This window comes from Chlorocebus sabaeus, chromosome 5, assembly GCF_047675955.1.
Source record: "Chlorocebus sabaeus isolate Y175 chromosome 5, mChlSab1.0.hap1, whole genome shotgun sequence".
Lineage (NCBI taxonomy): Eukaryota > Metazoa > Chordata > Mammalia > Primates > Cercopithecidae > Chlorocebus > Chlorocebus sabaeus.
The window spans coordinates 12757714-12776436 of NC_132908.1; the positions used below are offsets into that span (position 1 = coordinate 12757714).

General features: G+C 42.3%; 1 protein-coding gene across 1 annotated transcript in view; it reads left to right on the forward strand.

Moving 5' to 3' along the window:
* The window catches only part of SHISA9 (shisa family member 9), a 339563-nt gene that overhangs the window by 296351 nt on the left and 24489 nt on the right, over positions 1-18723 (forward strand). Inside the window, exon 3 of the mRNA XM_007986103.3 lies at positions 8541-8696. Within this exon, the coding sequence (XP_007984294.2) occupies positions 8541-8696 (156 nt within the window). The remainder of the gene's footprint in view (positions 1-8540; positions 8697-18723) is intronic.

Here is an 18723-nt window from a genome sequence, read left to right on the forward strand (position 1 = left end):
TTAGTTAGTATATGGAATAGTGTGGGATACCTCATAACCCCTTTATGTTTATTATGTATACAAGTGTATCTTCACCTTCCTCATCATTATTAACATCATCATTTTTTTGTGTGTTACTTCTGTAATAAATCCCAATTTCCCAACCCTACCCAGGCATATGGAAGTCATGGGCCATCCAGAGCCAAGCCCACACACTCAGGAAGACAAGAAGAGAAAAACACATTAATAACTTAAAAAGATACATAGTCCATAAGCACTGTGTTCTAGTTGATAAAGTTGTGTCCCATAAGAATATGGGTTAACAATTCTGACGTTGCTATAATTACATACTGGAATTGAACAATTAACAATTGGGTGGTGGATAATGGGAGCCAGGTTTATTATTCTTGGAGTGGGAGGTTACAGGTAAGTGAGGGAGGAAGCTAGAATGATTCATTTGACAGTGGGTAAGAGTTGGAGACATCAGGGTGACTTCATGCTTAGGTTAATATAGACACGGATAGTTGCCTCTGTAAATCTTTGTAGATATGTGTGTATGTTAGATATGTTAGCATACATATCTAAATTCCCTTACCTTAGTGTAGAGGGAGTAGAAGCAACCAGCACACCTGGCACCCAGATTTTGGTTTCTAATATCATTCTCCAATAAAATGAACCAGGCTCCTTGAGGAAATGTTTGATCCTTGGACCAGGATAACAAATCTATACAAGATGAGCCTGGGGAATCTTGTATTGCTAGAAAGTTAGACAGTTTAAAAATGAGGGGGTCTGTCAAAGAAGCCCATTGAAATAGTTTCTGATGCCCAAATTTGGAACAATCTGAGCAACAAAACAAATTAAAGTGGTAGTGAATTATAACCCAAAGTATAAAATACATATCCATGTGTCTACACTGATACAAATACATGACTGAATCAATACATAAGTGGGGAAGAAGAGACAAATGTTCCATGAGGAATAATTCCAAATAGTTTATGAAGATATTCTTTCCACTCAGGGAGGTAGAGCGTAACCCCTACTCCTTAGATATGGTGTGAATGGCACACAGTGACTTCTTTCCAAAGAGTAAAATATGAAAAAAGGGGGAAATAGAATAATTTTATAGAGGAGAAACCTGTCCAATACTACCTAAGCCAGGTGATAGTTTAACATCAATAGCAATGAGTCATCATAGTATGTACCTTTGCTATGTTATGATGAGAATGTCACTTTACCTCGGTGATTCCCCTCACCTCCAAACCCATAACCCCAATCTAATCATGAGAAAAATATGAAACAAATTCCATTTGGCCAGACACGTTGGCTCATGCCTGTAATCTCAACAATTTGGGGGGCCAAGGCAGGCAGATCACCTGAGGTCAGGAGTGCGAGATCAGCCTGGCCAACATGGTGAAACCCCGTGTCTACTAAAAATACAAAAAGTTAGCCGGGCGTGCTGCTGTGTGCCTGTGGTCCCAGCTACTCGGGAGGCAGGAGAATCGCTTGAACCCGGGAGGCAGAGGCTACAGTGAGCTGTGATTGTACCACTGCACTCCAGCCTGGGTGACAGAGCAAGACTCTGTCTCAAAAAAAAAAAAAAAAAAAAAAAAAAAAAAAAAAAAAGTCCTTTCTACAAGATATCTGACCCTGTACTCCTCAAAATTGTCAAAGTCATCAAAACAGGGAAAGTCTGAGAAACTGTCGCAGGCAAGAAGAATCTAAAGAGATATGACTAAATTCTAAGTTTAATGTGGTACCTAGATATTTTGAAACAGAAAAGACAGACATTAGGTAAAAACTAAAGAAACCCAAATAAAGTATGGACTTTAGTTAATAGTAACATATCAATATTGATTCACTCACTGTAACAAATGTACCATACTAATATGTTAATAATAGGGAAACTGGGTCTGGAGGATACAGGAACTCTCTGTACTATCTTTGCAGTACTTTTGTAAATCTAAAACTCTTTCATGGTAAAATGTTTAAAAAAATTCATTGTTTGAGGCTAGGTGTGGTGGCTCACACCTGTAATACCAACACTTTGGGAGACTGAGGCAGGCGGATCCCTTGAGGTCAGGAGTTCAGGACCAGCCTAGCCAACATGGCGAAACCATATCTCTACGAAAAACACAAATATTAGCCGGACATGGTGGTTCACACCTGTAATATCAACACTCTGGGAGACTGAGGCAGGCGGATACCTTGAGGTCAGGAGTTCAGGACCAGCCTAGCCAACATGGCAAAACCATATCTCTACTAAAAATACAAACATTAGCCAGACATAGTGGTTCACACCTGTAATCACAGCTACTTGGGAGGCTGAGATGGGAGGATCACTTGAACCTGGGAGGCGGAGATTGCAGTGAGCTGAGATCATGCCACTGCACTCCAGCCTGGGTGACACAGTGAAACTGTACCTCAAAAAAAAAAAAAAAAAAATATATATATATATATATATATATAGAGAGAGAGAGAGAGAGAGAGAGAGAGAGAGAGAGAGCGCGTGAGAAGCTCTTTACCTGCTGTCTGGAACATGGTGTGTGCTCGACAGAACAACCCTATTCGACCATCTAGTACCTTTCTGGGCTACTCCTCCTTGAGATATGCTTTGAAGGAGTCACTATGTTGCCTTTCCTTTAAGATGAGCCAGAATGGTCTAGTTTCTGACAGTTAATATTTGTCTCCTCTGCAGGGAGAAACTTGGAGCATTTTCTCAGTGTTTGTAACTGAGCATTTTTACCTTAACTGGGTCTATCTGAATTGTATCCATTTTACTTCCCTGTTTAGTAACTAAGATATACCACCTAACAACAGAAGTTACATGGTGGCTACCTTGGTGCAAGTCTGCCAGATGCTTCCAATTAGAGTAATTGTATCTTAACCTTCTTTGAAGAGGATTGTGGGATATAGGCGGTTCCTTCTCTGTCTTAGGAAGGAGAGCACAGGACACCATCAGTTTGTCATTTGCGGACCAAGGGTCTGCATGGAAAAACAGCATCACAGAAGCGCAAGTCTTCATTAGTTATTTCGAAGGGTCATAATGAGTTGCACTTATAATGAGGTGGGGAAAATTTTCTTGTGGCATTGGATAAGGAGTACCTTTCCACAGAGGTGGGTAAGATATCTCTGGGGATGGGGAATGTCCAGAAGGGAACTTCTGAGAGCGAGACATGTTACTGGACTCCATCTATTGCTATGACTGTGGAAAAGAAATTATATATGTGGACTGGGCGAGGTTGCTCACGTCTGTAAGCCCAGCACTTTGGGAGGCTGAGGCGGGCAGATCACCTGAGGTCAGGAGTTCAAGATGAGCCTGGCCAACATGGAGAAACCCCGTCTCTACTAAAAATACAAAAATTAGCTGAGCGTGGTGGCACATGCCTGTAATCCCAGCTACTCGGGAGGCTGAAGCAGGAGAATCACTTGAACCTGGGAGGCGGAGGTCGCAGTGAGCTGAGATCACTCCACTGCACTCCAACCTGGGCGACAGAGTGAGACTCCATCTCCAAAAAAAAAAAAAGAAATTAATGTGTGTGTATATGTATACATATATACTTGTATGTATATGTACACATGCATACATACATATATATACACACACACGTACACACATGCATATTTCTTCTCTCAGCTTGGTAAGGGAAGGATTTGCAGATTATAACCTAGATCTCATTCATGCTACATTTTTTCACTCATCCTATTGTTCTAGTTTTCTTGGATTCCAACCTGGGCTTATCTCCAGTCTGCATTTTGTTTGTTTGTTTGTTTCTCCTCCCTAGCTGAATATATTTGTGGAAAACTCACAAAGCAACTGAGTTGCCAGGTCTGGTCTCTATCTTCCTGTCCAGTGAAATGAAAATGACATTTAGAAAACCTAGTCAGAAATGTCTGTTTAATAAATTTTGATTGCTGCTCTGAAACTGGATTTTAATATTTCTGAATATTCAGTGCCTGGAAACTAGCAAAAAAAAAAAAAGGCTATCTAAAACTGCCAGAAATTTGCTTTATGTGGTTCTTAATGTGAAACTGGAAATGCAACTTCGGGGTGGCCTCACTTCTTTTTAGGGGATCACTTTGGTGGGGTCTTACGGTTGTGCCTACTTATATTAAGTAACTACTTACTGCCCCTGAGGTGTCTCAGGACTTGGGAGAAATAATCCAAAAGCAAATACTTTATAAGGGAATATCATGTATTCTGTTTAATAATATAAAAGTGTGTCCCAAGATATTCAGTGAAGAACATCTCTGTAGAATTATTTTTTTTCTTTAACAAAGTGTTTAGCATTTTCTCTGGCAGATCTGGAAACAGGGTTTGAGCCTAGTAGGTTGAATCTGGGACTGATGGATCAAACAGATGACCAAAAGGACTTATACTGGAGGATAATAGGCTTTGAAGGTTCAACTCTTTGATTAGACAGTCTAGTGTTTGGGATGTATTTCCAGAGGTAGGGGGCTCTGCCATTGAGACATTAGTTAGCTTACTAGCATCCTTGGGCACGCTCTATGCACGACTCAGCCAATTTGTTGTTTGAAATTTCTGCTGTAGCTCTGTAGAAAACTGACAATACCTTTTCCATCTTAAGGCAATACCTGGGTTTGCTGCATGGACAGCCTTCCCCAGTTTCAGCTTCCCCGAGGAAATCCAAACAACAATTGCCTGAATCAGAACTCTACATTGCAAGTGACAGGAGCCACAAAACACACTCTTTAGAAAGGGGCTTCTCTCTCTCCTCAGCTTCTTTCCTGTGGGTGTGATTCTTACTCTTTCATAATGAAGAAAGATTTTCTCCACATGGTAACTTCACATTCTCTTGACTTCATGGCCTTTTCGTTGTTGGACTCCAGTGGTTCCAAGTAGAAAAGTTGATGGAAGAACTCTGATTGGCCCGACATAGATCACATGCTCTCCTCTGGTCCAATCATTTTAAGAAGAAGGAGGTACTGTGATTGGTCTGATTCAGGCCCATGCTCTCTTTCATGGCCGGGGGTCTGAATTACTATGTAGCACAGTGAGCCCTTGCTATTTGGGCACATACTCACCTGCTTTTCAACTGCCAGCTCTTACATCGCTGAGCGAGGGTATCTCTGACCACTGGAGCTTGCTTTGCCTGTGAACATGGGAAGTTGCGAGTGCTAACGAATTAATGTCTCCCGGAAGCAGCTCTCAACCAATGACTAATAGTTTAGTAACTCCTAAGTAAATTCTAAGGGCTCCTTTGCCCTTGGGGTGACATAATTTTGAGGCATGCATTCAATACCATTTACCAGAATTCCAGAGTGGGATTAAACTCCAGTCGACCACATTGCATCTTGCTTGGCATTGCACTCTATTTGCTTATTGTTCCCTAACTCTCCCATCCTTTTGCTACGAGTATTTCCTGAGATCACCTGCCAAATATGCTTGCATTTGAGTCCTTTGGTATGCTGCTTTATCGCCACTTGAGTTGTGTGATGAGCTGCCAATCATGGTAACTGTCTTAGTTTGTGTTTCCCCAGAAGTCACTAAGATAAGGACTGTGCACAAAAGCAGTAGCTATCCACCAAAAAATATGTCATGAAACACACACACACACACACACACACACACACACACACGGCAGCATACAATGAGAACTTAACAGTAAGCCATTTCCCACAGGACCTATACTTGGAAACAAAACATGGCTGGCCTGACATGCCCAGGGGAAGCAGACAGGAACCCTGGTGGGTTGGCTTTGGAGAGGAGAACGTCAGAGGATCTTGGGTTCCAAGGTATAGTGAAAGCCGTACCTTATCAACACCTTTTCTACTGTTACTTTATTAATCCTGGGACTCTCCCATGGTAGCTGAATCTCAACCAAAAAGCTATCATGGTAGAAGGATACATGCGTCTTTCCAGACGTTGGCCAGAGACTGGGTTACTTGGCACTTATGTTTGGCGACATTCCCATTTAACACTTGGGCTTGTGTGATGGCCCATGCAGGTCAAGTGATAAAAATACTCTCCCTACCCTCATGCCTCAGCTAGGGTATCCCTGCCTCTTTCCGTTTGGGTTTGTTGGTTTCTAAAGCCAAACATTTTTCACATACATCAGGGGTCGAGTTATCTAAAAGCAAAGCCTGGGAAAGGGACTCAGATGCATGTGACTCTGAGGGAATGCTCTTCAGGTAACAAATAAATACACACCTCTAAGATTATGAGGGAAGCACCTTGGAAAAGTTAGAGAGCCAAACAAAAATGGGGTTTCAGGTAAGGTCCAGATTCAGGGGTTGTCAGACTATAGCCCTTGGGTCAAATTTTGTACCACCTGTTTTTGTAAATAAAGTTTTATTGGAACACAGCCATGCCCATTTATATGGTTGTCCCATGGTATCCATGGGGATTTGGTTTCAGGACCCTCCCTGGATACCAATATCAACAGATGCTAAAGTCCGTTATAAAAAATGACATAGTATTTTCATATAAAGTACTCATATCCTCTCATATACTTTAAATCATCTCTAGATTACTTATAATACTAGTACAACGCAAATGTTATGTAAATAGTTGTTATACTGTATTTTTACTTGTATTATTTTTTATTTATTTGTATATTATTGTATTGTATTGTTATTTTTAATTTTTTTTCTGGGTATTTTCAATTCACAGTTGGCTGAATCCAAGGGTGTAGAACCTGTGGATACAGAGGGTCAACTGTCTTCCCCTCTAGGGCTGCATTCATGCTACAAAGGCAGAGTGGAGTAGTTAAAACAGAGACTGATGGCCTACAAAGTCTAAAATACTTACTATCTGGCCCTTTACAGAAAAAGATTGCCGACCCCTTACTCTAAACTTGTCCCAGTCCATGTGAACTCTGGAGTATCATCATTTCATAAAGTTATACCCATGTTGAGACAAGGGGCTGGTCTTTAGACATCAGCGTCAGTGGGACATTGGTTGTTGACCACCTGAGGACGAGGTGGGTGAAGCATACTGACCCCAGGGCAGTGGCTTCCATTAGCCAAGAGCAATTGTCTGGGTACTGAAGGCAGCTGTCAGCTGTTAGCAGCCAACGTTTGCAGCAGCTGGGAAATGGGGGTACATGCTGGATAAAGGGGATCTTTCAAGACACCACCAGCATCCACTGCAGTACATACCTGGATGGATACATGTGCTTCATGAAGCCAGAGGGAACTTGTACTTTCCACCTGAAAGTGAGCCATCATTATCTCACAGTGATAGGATGGATAGACAGGAGGCCAGAATCAAATGGCAATGGAATCTCCCATTTGGTTCTCGCCTCCTGTCTATCCATCCCATTGCTCTCAGGGTAAAGACAAGAACCTTTACCAATGTTCACTGGGTCCTGCCACCCTCTCCAGTCCCACCTCATCCCACTTTCCTCACACTGTATTCTCTAGCTGTGCATGGCCGGAGCTCAGAGAGCAATTCCTTCCGTTGCTGAGCACACCAGGTTCCATCCAGCTCCACAGCTTTTGCTCATGCTGCTTCCTCTGCCTGAAATACCCTCCCTCATACCTTCCACCTTCCACCACACTGAACTATCATAACAACCTTCCTTCCTGCAGATCTCAGCTCAGAAAAACCTTGAATCTCTGTTTCCCTGAATCTCATTTCCCCTGAAGTAGCCAGTATTTAGTTTGTCTTTACATATGTTTCTGTCTTATGCAAACCCATAGTATGCAAAAATATACACATAGATTTTTCTTTTACTTAACAAAAAATACTATACTATTTGCTTTCCTTTAAAGCTTGCTTTTTTCCCTTTAACAATATAAACCATAAGAAACTGTTCAATTTTTCATTCATTTTTTTCTGACACCTGAATGATATTCTATCATATGTGTATATATTATGTATATCATATGTATTATAATAATTCATTTAAGAATTCCCACATTGATGGGAGTTCAGATTGTTTCTGTGTGAGTGTTTTCATTTTACAAACAATGGTGCAAAAACATCTCTGAACAAATATCCTTACATTCTGATGCTTATATTTCTGTAGGCTCAGTTGCTAGAAGTGGTATTGTTCAGTCAGCATATACATATACTTTACATTTCAATACTCATTGCCTGCTTTCTTCCTGAAAATATAGCAAATTGCATGTCCACCAGCAGCTTTAGGAGGCCTCCCTGTACTCAGTATGTCTGCCAGCACTTATGTCCTTCAATCCCTTTAACATCTGCCAATCTCTTGGCAAAGGAATGGCTTCTCATTGTTCTTCTGACCTGCATTTCTTTGACTGTTACTGAGGTTGGGCATCTTTTTGTACAAATATCGTTTCAATGACAAAAATAACCTCTCTACTGATAGGACCTTAACATGTTAGTTTAACATGTTTTTGAGCACATCCTTTGAGGTGATGTCAGAAGAACAGCCACCTGTCCTCATTTGCTCTCCAGTAAAGATTATAAACTCAGTTGTGTCCCATGTATCTGTGAACCCTCTGCTGTTTTGCGACTTGAGTCCCTAAAGGGTGGGGAGAGTTTTGGTCTCCAGGGATGTGGTGATAGGAGGGAAAGTAGATGGTTCTGCCCTGTCTGTGACAATCTCCTTCTGTGTCTTCACTTCCAGATGCCACCCAGATGAACAACGCAGTGCCCACCTCTCCTCTCCTCCAGCAGATGGGCCATCCACATTCATACCCAAACCTGGGTCAGATCTCCAACCCCTACGAACAGCAGCCACCAGGGAAAGAGCTCAACAAGTACGCCTCCTTAAAGGCAGTCGGTAAGGGCCTCGTGATGGATCTTTTTCTTTCTCTTCTTTCTTGTCCTTTGGTGCTGCTTGTAGATCTCTTTATCTCCAGTTTTCTTTCCTAATTCCTTTTTCTAGCTCTTATTTGTCGTTCTGTCTTTCTGCTTTTCTCTGCCTCTATCTCATTTTCATTCTCTCTCTGTCTATAAATATGTATATCTATCTATCTATCTATCTATCTATCTATCTATCTATCTATGTGTCTATCTCTGTCTACCCATTCATTCACCCATCCATCTGCCTATCCACTTTATCTATCCATCCATTCATGTATCCACCTATTCACTTATCCATCTATCTATCTGCCTAGATACGTATTATCTGTCTGTCCATCCATCCATCCATCATCCATCCATCTACCTATTCACTTATCTGTCTACCTATTATCTATTGAATCTATCTACCTATTATCCTATCATCTTTCTATCATCTATCAATCCATCCACCCATCCACCTATTCACTTATCCATCTATCTACCTACCTATGTATTGTCTATCTGTCTATCATCCATCCATCCTTCCATCCATCTACCTATCCACTTATCTGTCTATTATCTATCATCAATCATATATCTACCTATTATCTATCTATTATCTATCTACCTATTATCTATCTATCTATCTATCTATCTATCTATCTATCTATCTATCTACTCATCTTCTGGTTCTCTCTACCTGGGACCCAGGTTTCTAAGGACTAGAGACCCTCAGCTGCTTTCTCTGACCTAGAACAAGTTCTATGTTGCCATGTAAGGTAGGGTGGCTGGACGAGGGGCACATGTGCAGTGAGGGCTATTTCCTGGGGAGAAGAACCTGGATGCTCATTTGGTCCCACTGACACTTTAACACGTTTACCATCTCCACCTACGCTAGTTGATCCTCAGGGAATATTGACATATAATCTAGGTCTCTCCATCTCAGAAATGCCTTACACTTTAGTGGGTATGGCTAACACCCTTCAGGTGCATAGTCCATCCCATTTCTAAGAAGTTGGTGAACAATGCACATTCCCATCCCAGGCAACTTCTGCTCTTCAGGTTTTAAATATTTACTGGGGTGGGCAGTCTGCAGCTACTACTAATTGAGTTCTTACCAAGTGCAAGACATTGAATTGAACCCTTGTTTTCTCATAGTGATTCCAAGATGAAGACACAATGATTATCCCAATTGCCAGATTAGAAAACTGAGACTCTAAGAGGCTAGTATAACTTGCCCAAGTCAAGCAGCAGTGGGTGACAGAGCTGAGAATTGAACTCTATTTTTATCACTCCAGAGCCACTGCTTCCACCACTGCCCTGGTTCCTTCAGTCCATTCTTCAATTTAAACATGAGGGGATGTGATAGTAACCCTGACAGTGACTAAGGCTCCTGAACAGTTTGCTCATAAAAGGGTTCTATCGGATAGAAGCAACAGCCACAGAAAGGGATTCCTGACTCCTGATTGACTGTGGCAACCTCAGAGTTCCCTAAATCAATGGTTCTCACATGTGGATGCCAATAACTAGAATCACCTGGAGAGCAGGTAAAATATAAGGATGCCCCAGGCCCACCCTAGAGATTTCTTTTTTTCTTTTAATTTATTTTTATTATTATTATTATACTTTAAGTTCTAGGGTACATGTGCATAACGTGCAGGTTTGTTACATATGTATACTTGTGCCATGTTGGTGTGCTGCACCCATCAACTCATCAGCACCCATCAGCTCGTCGTTTACATCAGGTATAACTCCCAATGCAATCCCTCCCCCCTCCCCCGTCCCGATGATAGGCGCCGGTGTGTGATGTTCCCTCAAGGATCTAGAACTAAAAGTACCATATGACCCAGCCATCCCATTACTGGGTATATACCCAAAGGATTATAAATCATGCTGCTATAAAGACACATGCACACGTATGTTTATTGCGGCACTATTCACAACCGCAAAGACTTGGAACCAACCCAAATGTCCATCAGTGACAGACTGGATTAAGAAAATGTGGCACATATACACCATGGAATACTATGCAGCCATAAAAAAGGATGAGTTCGTGTCTTTTGTAGGCACATGGATGCAGCTGGAAACCATCATTCTCAGCAAACTATCACAGGGACAGAAAACCAAACACCGCATGTTCTCACTCATAGGTGGGAACTGAACAATGAGATCACTTGGACTCAGGAAGGGGAACATCACACACATAGAGATTTCAATTGAACTGGTTGAAGATAAGATTCAGACATGCGCATGTTTAAAGCACTCTGTGGCTCTTTCTAGTGTGAAGCCAGGGGTGACAGCCGTTCATGAAAACCACTTCATCAGCCCCACATCCAGGAAATCCAAATCCTGTTTCAAGTGCTTGCTCTGAATTTCCTCTTCTAATGACCTTAATTGCTCTTTACATTCCTGTGCATTGTTAATACATGGGGGAAATTCCTTTCCTTTCCTTCTCACTGTGTGCTGTGAGTTCTGTTTTTTCTCCCTGTCTCAGAGGAGAGATTTTAAAGCCAGGTTTTCTACTTAACCTGTTCCTTCTCTGAGTCTATTCCTTGGGGAGCTAGAAGGAGCCAAACAGATGTGAGTTCAAATCCTAGCCCTACTACTTACTATTTGTGTAGCCTTGGTCAACACTTAACCCCTTTTTAAGGTCTCAGTCTTGTAATCTGTAAAATGGGCCTAAGGATGCCTGTGATGACTTATATTATAGCCTGGTAAAGGACATTCACTCAACATATATTTGTCACCTCCCTTCTCCAGAGCTCCCTGGTCCTGTTTCTGGTAGCCTCATGGATGAATCCTTTTCTGATTTCCATCTTAGAGCATGCTCAGATATCATAGGAAGGTCTTCTTCTTTTTTCTTTTTTGAGACAGAGTGTCACTCTGTCACTCTGGCTGGAGTGCAATGGCGTGATCTTGGCTCACTGCAACCTCTGCCTCTGGAGTTCAAGCGATTCTCCTGCCTCAGCCTCCCGAGTAGCTGAGATTACAGGCGTGCACCACCAGGCCTAATTTTTTTTTTTTTTTTTTTTTGTATTTTTAGTAGAGACGGGTTTCTTCATGTTGCTCAGCTGGTCTCAAACTCCTGACCTGAAATGATCCACCTGCCTCAGCCTCCTAAAGTGCTGAGATTATAGGCGTGAACCACCACATTTGGCCAGGAAGGATTCCTTAAACATTCTCCTTTTCCAACATGGAGTCCTCACCTTCCCAGCAGAATTGACTGTCAGAAGCTCCAAAGCATTAGAACAATTCACTTCGAGTGGAATCCCATTTATTGGTGGAGATCCTTCTACTCTTTAGTTATTCATAAACTTTACTTATTTGTCTATTTCCACATAGTTTTGGCTCCTGGAAAACTCTGGGCAGGCAGAAAACCCTATAAACCATGTGCTTACTTTTATTATCAACTGTTCATCCTTTTTTCTCCCCCCACTGCCAAGCCCCTCAATGGAGATGGGGTGGGAGATACTTGCTGATTGATTTCAGTATGAAATATGCTAATCCTGTTATAAACTAACACCAGAACCCAAAGCACTGACACAATCATGTGTCTAAGATGCCTGTGGTGACCATAATCAACACACATCAGATTCACAAAACAAGCATTTTGGTGCCTAGCATAGGGCCAGGCACTTACTAGGTGCTTAGCGAGTGTTTGTACCAGAAGTCTATCTTTGGGAATTCATGTTCCCTGATCTCTCAGGATTTCCAGATGGAATCATTCAAATAGTGATTGAGCCAAATTTATAATACCAAGGACACAGGGTGTTCAAACTGACACAGGCTTTTCTAAATCTGAAGTCTTGTAAGACCCTACATCCTGGTTACCCATGTTTCACACTGAATTTCTATGCCCAGCTCAACCCTCATTATGTCCCATGACAACAGATTCCTTCTATTCCATATTCCCTGTTTGCACAGCATATGCAGCCGAACCACATTCGAATATACTCAGTATTACTAGGAAGGGATGAGGGCTGTTACCTAGGAGAGCAAGAGTCACGGCATCTTCGCCAATGTAACTGTGGAAGCCTTCATATGCTATTTGGTGGCTCACTTCCCTTTCTGAGCCTCCTGGGAGGCTCAGATAGATGTTAGATGTTATTTATCATCAAACATATGCCATTTTATTGTATTCTTCTTTAGGCATTTACAAAATCAACCAGGCCAGGAGTTAAAGACCAACCTGGCCAATATGGCAAAACCCCATCTCTACTAAAAATACAAAAATTAGCCAGGTGTGGTGGTGGGCGCCTGTAATCCCAGCTACTCTGGAGGCTGAGGCGTGAGAATCGCTTGAACCTGGGAGGTGGAGGTTGCAGTGAGCCGAGATGGTGCCACTGCATTCCAGTCTGACACCCAGTCACTCTCTGGGAAAATAGTAGAGGGATATTCCAACAGAAATTCCCTGATTTTCTCCAAGATTTATGTGGGGCTCCTCTACGTAGCACATGTCTGCAGTGCATTTGGGATTAAATTTTCAGTGTGAAAATCATTTCACACTCTTTGAGTAACCCTCTGTTCATAAATCAGGAACTCCTGAAATGTTTGTTGAATGAATGAATGAGCTTGTCTTTGACAAGAATAAAAAAAAAGAATAGCTTGGTTGTAAGGAAGCACCCTTATACCTCCTAGAAAACTCTGAAGCATCCCACATGCGGCACCTTCCCCAGTCCTAGATGTGGTTGATGTACCCCCTCCTGTTCTTCATCCTGTTTTTCTGACCATTGTGAGAATTCTCAGGGCTTTCCCTGAGACACAGACGGTCTTGTGAATCTGAAGGGCCAATGCAGAGCAGACTGAGGGATTGCCTGACTCAATGTGTTAGCCAGGAATCCAGCATCTGCCTGCACAAATAAAATGCAAATCCCATAATAAATGTTCTTTCAAGGGTTCTTTGTTAAAGCATAATGTGATCATGGTGTGAATGATGAAATGCATTTTATTAATGAACTAATTACCATCTGGGAGAGGAGTTGTGTAAAAAATGGTTTGCCGTTGAAAGTTCTGCAACCTCCGATAACCAGATTCATTTTCTAAATATTTCAATCCAGAGAATAAGGAGAGGTTAGACAATCTTTAGGGTTAACTGGTAAGCTCAAAAATACTTCTGGAAAATAAATTTCTCTGGGAAGCTTTAATATCCAGAGCACTGGGAAGATGATCAGAGGCTCTGTCTCACTCAGACTCTAACCGTACTTTGCTATATGACTTTGAGCAGGTCAATGAAGCTCTTGGATTTCAACTTCTTCATGTGAAAAATGAGAAAACTGAACTATAAGATGTCCAAGCTCCATTTTAATTTTAAAATTAGAAGATTAAATAATTCTACTCATTCTAGTTGTTAGAATGCCTTAAATATGTCCCATTCATTTCCTGCCAACTCGGGGAAAAAAAGGTTTGAATAAAGGATGGTAATGTTGGTTGTTCCTGAGACAAATTCTCCCCAAACCTGCCTTCCTTTCTATTTTGTTATATTTTATTTTTGTTTGCTTGTTGGGATCACCCTCGTTCATGTTTAAAGGGACCTCTTTTCTTTTTCTTTCTTTTTCTTTTTTTTTTTGTTTTGTTTTTTTGAGATGGAGTTTCGCTCCTGTCCCCCAGGCTAGAGTGCCATGGTGCGATCTTGACCCACCGCAATCTCTGCCTCCTGGGTTCAAGTGATTCTCCTATTGAGAGATTTGGACATGCACCACCTAGTCATACATGGCATGTAATTGCAGAATGGTTTCTGTTCCCAAGGGGTTCACTGCCCAGCTCTTGGTAAAATATTAGCGCACACTAGGGAAGTGTCAGGGGCTAAACCATATAGGACTTTGTACCAGAAGGGATGATGACTTTGAGTTATTCCTTCAGTTCGTTCATTCATTCTCCAAACATTATGTCTGGTTTCCCTTGACTGCAGGTCCCACTGAGGCATGGACCAAGTCTATCCCATTCGTCAATGTATCCCCAGTGCCTAATGTCATGTGGGGTGCTTAGGAAGGACTCCTAACACCTTTTTGTAAAACTAGTGGATAATGCCCTAAGAGAAGCACCTCATCTAGCCTGAGAGGGGCCTGAGAGAATCAACAGGATAGCGGAATATAGCATAGCCTCTGGAATTGGTCAGGGCTGAGTTTAAGACCCAGCTTGGACATTTATCAAGTAATTGCAGAAATTATTTAACTTCCTCAGGTCTCAGTTTCCCCTTCTGTGAAATGGAGATAATAATAATACACAGATAATGGCTTCAAAAATATGATGACATAGTGCAGGTAAAGTTCTTAACCTGACGCATGTCAGTCCTCAGCAAATCCTGCAGCATATTAAAGACCCAGACCAGAGTTATCTGCGGTCAGGATTTTCCCCTGATCTCCGAGATACACTGGTACCTGGATTAACATGAAACTGCCCACATTTCATCTTGAGGGAGGAAGGGTTGGTTCCATATTTTTTACTCTGGTCTGATGGCAAAGACATAAATGAAAGTTAACTCATGTCTGAGATCTGATAAAACAAGCAGGCAAGCAAGCAAACAAACAAACAAACAAATTGTTTTTCTAAACTGTCCTAAGGACCCTCAAAGAATCAGTCCAGACCTCTTCAGGTTCCCCATTTTCAGGGTGGACAATAAAGGTCGATGCCCAGGCATGTAGATACTATAATGCTATCCATCAGAGAAATATTATGTTTCAATACAATCCATCAGAGAAATATTCTGTTTCACTCAATTGACTCTCCTTACTAAAGCAAAAATGTAATGTGGATTTAAACATTTCCCACCAATGTCGAGGTTGAGAAGTGTGTCTTGTTATAGACAGAACCAAAAATGTAACCTGAAAATCCAGTTAAGCATACAAGTTCCCTGGCCTGAGGTGCCCATATGGTTACAATATGGGAGCCTACCTTGTGGTTTTTCATAGGCCAAAGTTTGCAAGACAGATGTCTTTATGAAAATATCCCTAGGCCGGGTGTGGTGGCTCACACCTGTAATCCCAGCACTTTGGGAGGCCGGGACGGACGGATCACGGGGTCAGGAGATGGAGACCATCCTGGCTAACACGGTGAAACCCCATCTGTGCTAAAAACTAGCCAGGCGTGGTGGCGGGCGCCCATAGTCCCAGCTACTCGGGAGACTGAGGCAGGAGAATGGCGTGAACCCGGGAGGCGGAGCTTGCAGTGAGCAGAGATCGTGCCACTGCACTCCAGCCTTGGAAACAGAGTGAGACTCCGCCTCAAAAAAAAAAAAAAAAAAAAAAAAAAAAAAAAATCCCTAATGCTCACTTGGTAGTTCGGAGAGGGATGATTGGTACTTCCAGAACTGGAAAAGATCACCCTTTCATGTAATTCCTGATGGGCTTTGCAAACAGAAAGTTAGTTGCCTGCACATTGACATTTACCTTTCATTAGCCCCTTGTCCAGTCTTGTCCAGTTTTTCCTCTAGGTTTCTGATTATTGATCTCCTAGGTGACCAAAGATTCCTGATTATGTGCCCTTAAGATGGCTCAGTGCAACCTTGGCCACTGAGTATAAGAAAGAGACAGGATGTACCAGCATCATTGATAAAATGCTGTGTGCCTTCATTTCTAATTCAAAACTTTAATTTTATTTTTAAAAATTGTCTGTGTTGCTGTTTGACAGATGAGTGACTATTTGGCCAGAATCACAATGCGTTTTCCAATAGCGCTTTTTCAAATGATAGCAACAATATACTTCAATATGGCAGGAATTCCCTCTTTACCCTTGGAATCCTGAGTGAAAACCCTAAGAGCCATACATGAGGCACTTGGCCATGGATTGGACTCTATTAGTTTAATTTCTTTTGAAGTTAGGGCAGAAAGGGGGCTAACATCACTGAACTCATGAACAGCACGCCTCTGAGGGGGGCGTGAGTCCCCCCATTTTGCAGAAGGGGAAACAAACTTAGCATAGTTATTCCCCCTTAATCCATACTTTTAGTAAATGGCAGAGCCAAGACTCATATTCAAGAGTGCTTGACTTGGAATCCTATGTTCTTTCCATGAAACTATGCTGTCTTCTGCAGAGAAATTTCTGGCATCTAAAGTATGTAACCAGGCAAAAGAAAAGTTGGGAAAGCCTATCCCCTGCTCTTCTGGGGGAAGGAGAATTTACCAAGGTACTCATCATTTTTCTTTGTTTGAAAGTAAAAGTTTGGCTGGGCACAGTGGCTCACGCCTATAATCCCAGCACTTTGGGAGGCCGAAGTGGGCAGATCACTTGAGATCAAGAGTTCGAGACCAGCCTGGCCAACATGGTGAAACCCCATCTCTACTAAAAATACAAAAATTAGCAGGTGTGGTGGTGCTCGCCTGTAATCTCAGCTACTCGGGAGGCTGAGGCAGGAGAATCACTTGAACCTGGGGGGCAGTGGGGGTGGAGGTTCCAGTGAGCCGAGATTGTGCCACTGCACTGCAGCCTGGACAACAGAGCAAGACTCTGTCTCAAAAAATAAAAGAAAGTACAAGTTTCCCTATGATGCTGAGTATAATTGAAGTCTAGTGTATTTGAGGTATGCGGTATTGGCGGTGTATTTTACATACAGTGAAATACACAGTTCATAATTTTACAATAGTGTGATTGTTAAGACACAAAAAACATACACTTGGGTAACCACATCCCGATAAAAATGAGAAATGTTTTCGTCACACTGGAAGTTCCCTCATATCTCCTTCCTTTTAATAGCTTAGGTCTACTTCCTCTTAATGAGCATTTTTCATCCTCGAAGTATTTTTCTAATATCCATGAGTGCGACCAAGTGCACAGTGGAGCCTTAACTACATGTTCCGTAGCCTATACATCATCTTATTAAATGCCCTATTGCCAATGAACGTATAAATGAAAATTCATTATTGTAAGAGCTAAGCCCTATCTGAGGTAATGGGGACAGAGGTGACAAAACAATGGTTCTTGCCTTCAAGGCAAACAGTGATGGATTTGATTAGGGGTTGAGTTGACTTCCCTGGAGTCAGCGACTTAGTGGCTCGGTCAGCCTGTGGCCACCCACACAGGAAGAACTGGGGTCGCACCACTATTTCCAGATGACCCTGGCTATGGGGGAGAAGAGAACCGAGTCATCCTGGGCAGGCCCGATTCAGTTTTAACTTCCTCACTCTTCTGTTGCTCCGGTCGTCCCTCTTGTGAGTGATGAGGGGTGTACATTTCGGATCCACGGTGGGGGATGTGGCGATTTGAGCATCCTTTGGCACGCCTGGGGAGGCCAGCCAGAAATGTTTAAATGGGGCTAGATCTGTGCTTTGTAATCGTTCAGATGACAGACTGTTCCCTGCGCCTTCATTCAGCCTGATACATCTCTGGAAATGGTGCCAAACTGTTGAGGACTTGGTCTTTCCAGGTAGATGCCTAAGAAAGGAAAGAGCTAGGACCACACGCTGATTGGCCACGTCTCCAGCCAATGAGGAGAGGTCTCGTGGGTAGGTTTGCCCTACTTTAAGTAAAACCCAATCTTACAGAGAAGAACTATCAAAGAAGATGCGAGGTTGCGCGGGGGGGTGGGGGGGTGGGAGGAAGGGGGCGGGTTGGGTTGGGTATAGCCTTGGCCAATTCTCAGTATCCTTTATTTTATGAAAGGAGTCATTATGAAATTCTATTAATAATGTTAGATCCCGCAGGGCTCATTCGGGACATCTGAAAGGGAATTCAATTCGGATAAACTGATTTATAATGAAAACTCCAGGCACACACCTGTTCTGTAAAGCAATGTATTACTCATTATGGGAATCTCAGATAACAAGCTTGATCTCGTTACTGTTTAGGAGAATTTCCCTACCTTAGAAAGGGTGACTCTGTGGATAAAATTGAATGCATTCCTTCATTGAGTCATATTTTCCAAGCGCAGACTGTGTATTAGGTACTGTGGTAAGGTAGCCTTAACCCCATGGGGCCTGCCACCCAGCATTTAAAGTCGCAGTCAGTAGAGCCTGTCCCAACCTTGACTCTGGGGCTAATAATGGGCCTCTTTTCAGGAGAGGGGGATTGCAGTGGAACACGATCAAAATCTA